This window comes from Megascapheus bottae, chromosome X (assembly GCF_031878675.1).
Source record: "Megascapheus bottae isolate mThoBot1 chromosome X, mThoBot2.hap1, whole genome shotgun sequence".
In the NCBI taxonomy this organism is placed as follows: Eukaryota; Metazoa; Chordata; class Mammalia; order Rodentia; family Geomyidae; genus Megascapheus; species Megascapheus bottae.
In genome coordinates, this window is record NC_143547.1 from 45,264,460 (window position 1) to 45,268,997 (window position 4,538).

General features: G+C 40.1%; 1 protein-coding gene and 1 pseudogene across 1 annotated transcript in view; one reads left to right on the forward strand and one right to left on the reverse strand.

Annotated features, from left to right (window-relative positions):
• The window catches only part of Heph (hephaestin), an 80,795-nt gene extending 78,623 nt beyond the window's left edge, over positions 1-2,172 (reverse strand). The window contains exons 1-2 of the mRNA XM_090326732.1: positions 2,067-2,172; positions 1,767-1,971 (exon numbers count right to left, since the gene is read on the reverse strand). Coding sequence (XP_090182858.1) covers positions 1,767-1,971; positions 2,067-2,154 — 293 coding nt within the window. The 5' untranslated portion in view covers positions 2,155-2,172. The remainder of the gene's footprint in view (positions 1-1,766; positions 1,972-2,066) is intronic.
• An 883-nt stretch (positions 2,173-3,055) lies between these two features.
• On the forward strand, positions 3,056-3,382 carry LOC150040978 (mitochondrial import inner membrane translocase subunit Tim9 pseudogene; annotated as a pseudogene).
• Positions 3,383-4,538: the final 1,156 nt, after the last annotated feature.

Genomic DNA, 4,538 nt, shown 5'->3' on the forward strand with positions numbered 1-4,538 from the left:
TGCTCAGGCCCTGAGTTCACGCCCCGGGACTGGAAAAAGGGGGGGGATTCTTTTCAAGCATGGATACTGTCTCAACATTTTTGCTCAAGACTAGTGCTCTACCATTTGAACTACAACTCCACTTATATGTTTCTGGTCGTTAATTGGAGATAAAGAGTTTCACAGACTTTCCTTCCTGGGCTGGCTTCAAGTTACAATCCTCAGATCTCAGCTTCCTGAGTAACTAGGATTAAAGGTATGAACCACTAGTACCTGGCACAAAAGATTTTTTAATGAGCTCATTCATTTGTTCCACAGGTATTTGTGGAATACCAAGTTTCAAAGGTCAAGAAAGGCAAATACTGTGAATGGCACAAGGATGATAATAGTACAAGCTTTGCATTCACATTACCCTGGTTCAAATCCTAGCTCTTCCACACACAAGCTATGGGGATTTGGATAAGTCATTTGATCTCCAGGAATAACAGTTTTTCTCATCTGGAATGTATTTCTCAATGGTAGAGTACATGCTTCACCTATGCAAGTCCCCTGTTTTGATCCTCAACACTCAAAATTTAAAAATGAGGATATCTCGGGCTGGGAGAGTAGCCCAGTAGTAGAGTACTTGCTTAGTTTGCATGAAGCCCTGGGTTTGATTCCCCAGTACCACACACACACACACACACACACACACACACACACACACACACACACACACAAAGCCGGAAGTGGTCTTGTGGCTCAAGTGGTAGTGTGCTAGCCTTGAGCAAAAAGATTCCAAGAACAGTGCTCAGGCCCTGATTTCAAGCCTCACGACTGGAAAAAATGAGGATATTCCTGTTCACTTCCTAGATATTTTATAGAAATAAATTGAGACAAAGTCAATAACTTCTATGGTACATGTCACATACTGTCACTAAGTGATGGTTATTACTGTTATTACTTGCTTCTATGACTTAGGTTACCTTTTCAAATTTTCTAATATCAAAAATCAAAGTAGTTCCACCAGACAATGCATGCATAGTTCCACTACACACATCTTACAAACATCCATATTTCACGGTCTTTATAAGCTAAACAGTTGTTATTAAATCAACTTTGTAGATATTATCCTAATATCAAGAAAATGCAGAATTGTCTTTTAGACTGTAAAAATGCTAATGCATCTCGAAGTAAAAAAACAGATACCCTAAGTGATATTAGCTTCTAAGTAAAGCAGCCGTCTTCCCAGGAAACCTGCTGATTTATGAGAGAAGAGAAACTGGGACAGAAATTGTGAGCTGGCTGCCATCCCACTCTGGGAAAGAGTTATTTTTTTATAAAGACTACTGCTATCCAGGCAATGGCCACTTGTGCTTGTAATCACAGCTACTCAGGAGGTCAAAACCTGAGGACTGTGGTTCGAAGCCAGTTGGAGTAGAAACGTTCATAAGACTCTTTACCTCCGATTAACCACTGAAATGCCAGAAGTAGAGCTGTGGTAAAGTGTGTCAGATTTCAGAAAAAAAATAGCCAAGCAAAAAAAAGAAACTCTGAATTCAAGCCCATATAGTGGCAGAAGAAGAAGAAAGAGGAGGAGGAGAAGGAGGAGGAGGAGGAGGAGGAGGAGGAGGAGGAGGAGGAGGAGGAGAAGAAGAAGAAGAAGAAGAAGAAGAAGAAGAAGAAGAAGAAGAAGAAGAAGAAGAAGAAGAAGAAGAAGAAACAACTAGAAGAGGCTACTTCCTAACTCTAAGAGTACCCCTGTCCTGTCCACCTCCAGCTCTAATAACAAATTAGATTAAACCTACGTGTCGCTTTCCAGAGGCTTGTTTGTGATGACATTCCTTCCCTTGGGAGCATAGTTCCAGTACACTTCTTGGATGCCCAGGTAGTAGACTCGAGTTGCCCCATCAGTCAGTAGAGGCCACAAGGATTGCATGAATACCAGTGCCCAGAGGAAGTGGACTGGCTCCATGGCCCACATAACTCTGAGAAACAGGCCAATAGAATCTGCTGGAGTGAGAGAAGGAGAACAAAGGGACTTTACTTGTCTCTGGAAAACTGCAGAGCGCAAAGCCAGACCCAATCAGCACCGTTTCTCCACTTACCAGATTCCTTTCGGTTCAGCAAGTGTTCAATGATCTCCACCCACAGGACTTTGGAAGGCAAAGTTAAATTACCTGTACTGATAGTCATGTGATAGCTTCCTTCAGAAGAGAAATTTGGATCCTGTTCCTTCAGCTGCATGGGAGAAAGAATGCACTCTGGGCTAAGAATCAGGAAACAGGCGGCAGAAGGCTGATTATGTCACACTGACTCACTTGGGGCCCAAAGCAACTCACTAACTCTTTGCTCATTTTCTCGGAGGCAAAGGAGACTCAGTAATGCCACCACCCATCACCTCAAAACTGTATCTAGAAAGAAATGATAATTCATCAAAAGCCATTTACTAGGATATTCATATACTCAAAATGGAGTCAGCCAAAATGGCCATGAATATTCAAATAGATGAATGAGTCAATTACATTCTACTCATATAATAAAATTCTACACAGCCATGATAAAGAATAATCTATGGTTATGCCCAAAAGTATGAATATAAGCCTCACAAGTGTGAGGCTACAGATGAAACTCAAGTCTGAAAGGATGCATACTGTTTGATTTCATTTGTGTGAAGTAGAACAGCAGAGAAAAGCAATCCCTGTACTAGAAGTAATGACAGTACCTAACACCAGTGCCTCTTACCTGTTATCCTAGCTATTTAGGAGGCTGAGATCTGAACATTGCAGTTACAAGCCAGTCTGGGCAAAGAAAGTCTTTGATACATGTTCTCCAATTAAGTAGCAAAAAGCTGGAAGTGGAGGTTTGGCTCAAATGGTGTAACTCCAGCTTTGAGTATAAAAGCTAAGAAACAGTGTCCAAGTATTGAGCTCAAACCCCAGTAGCAGCAAACATACACACAAAAAGGAAGGAGCAAGCCGTCAGCCCCGGACTGGACAGGCTTCGTCACTCCTCGACCGTGGCTGATGCGAGAGCTTTGTGATTAAGTAAGAAATCAGGCTTGGCTGGAGACTCTCAATCAAAGGCTGGACTTCATTTCCAGAACAGAAAGGAAAGTCATGCATCAGAAAAGGTGACTAATAAACATCAAAAGAATATGACTGCACAAATACCAGAATCTGATCAGATAATACAGTTTAAAGAATTCCTGGGAACCTACAATAACCTTACAGAGACTTGCTTTTTGGACTGTTAAAGAATTCACAGCAAGAGAAGTAAAACCTGAAGAGATCACCTGTTCAGAACATTGCTTACAGAAATATTTTAAAATGACACAAAGAATATCCATGAGAGTTCAGGAATATCACATTCAGCAGAATGAAGCCCTAGCAGTCAAAGCAGGACCCTGGGCCAGCCTCAATAGGGAAGTCTCAATGGACAGACTTCAATGAAACATTGCCGACAGCCATTGCACTAGAAATGAGAATTCTAGAATCCTCTGAAAGCAGTAAGCAGCCTGTTAAGCCATCTGGCATGGCTACTTGGCAAATGGAAACCACTGGAGAGACAAACTCACTGTTCCCCAGGAATTATCAAGATAGAGGGTCATTGTTCAGTAAAAATAGTAAGATGCAATATTTGTTGAAGCCTTAAGATTCATGGCTTGGTCACTTTGGTTAGAAAAATAAATCACTGTTTCTTCATTCATGACTTAATTTTCAAGGAAAATATGTGTGCAATCATGTATTAGGTAGAAGAATTTTTATTACTAAAAGTAAAATAAATGGAGGTATCACTGAGCAGTTAGTTGTTTATACTGTATAGGACACAGAATTCTGATTGAACTATGGATACGTTGAAATGTTTTCAATCAGAATCATCCTCCAAGCATTCCTGTTCATTCATGTTTGCCTCAAATTACTGGTAAATACATAAAACAGCTACTTGCTAAAAAAAAAAAGAGGGAGCAAAGGAAGTGGGGGTGCATGCAGCTCATGAGTAAAGCATTCTCTTTAAATCAGTTACGACCAGGTTCATCTTGGTGGCATAGATCAGTGACTAAGATGGAAAGCCAGACTGTTCTTTCTTGATCTACATGACAGATACATGGGTATGGACAGTTTCTGAATACATGTTACACTATAATGCAAACATATTATACTTCAAAAAAAGTTAGCAATGAAGCAATGAGTTTGTAAGGAAAGTATTTTGAAGTTTTCAGAAGAAATTTTCTGTAAAGCTTCCCAAGGCTATGTACAAACCCATTTCACAGATCTAATCCTAAAGTAACATCATACCCAAACTTGTAGCCTCTTGATTCAGAATTATAATCCAGGAAAGGAGGCTTCATGGGGCTGGCTACAGATGAAACACTGACAACATTACATAAACACAAATACACACATTTGCATGCATTGCCACACACATTCTTAGACACATGGATACCCACATTCACATTTATGTAAACATTGCCTCTAAGAGCCTTCATGGCTTTCAGAATATCAAAAATAAATCAGTGTTTATTGTTCATCCATTGAGTATACTGTTCCAAGATTAAATCATTTACTCCTAAGAATAAC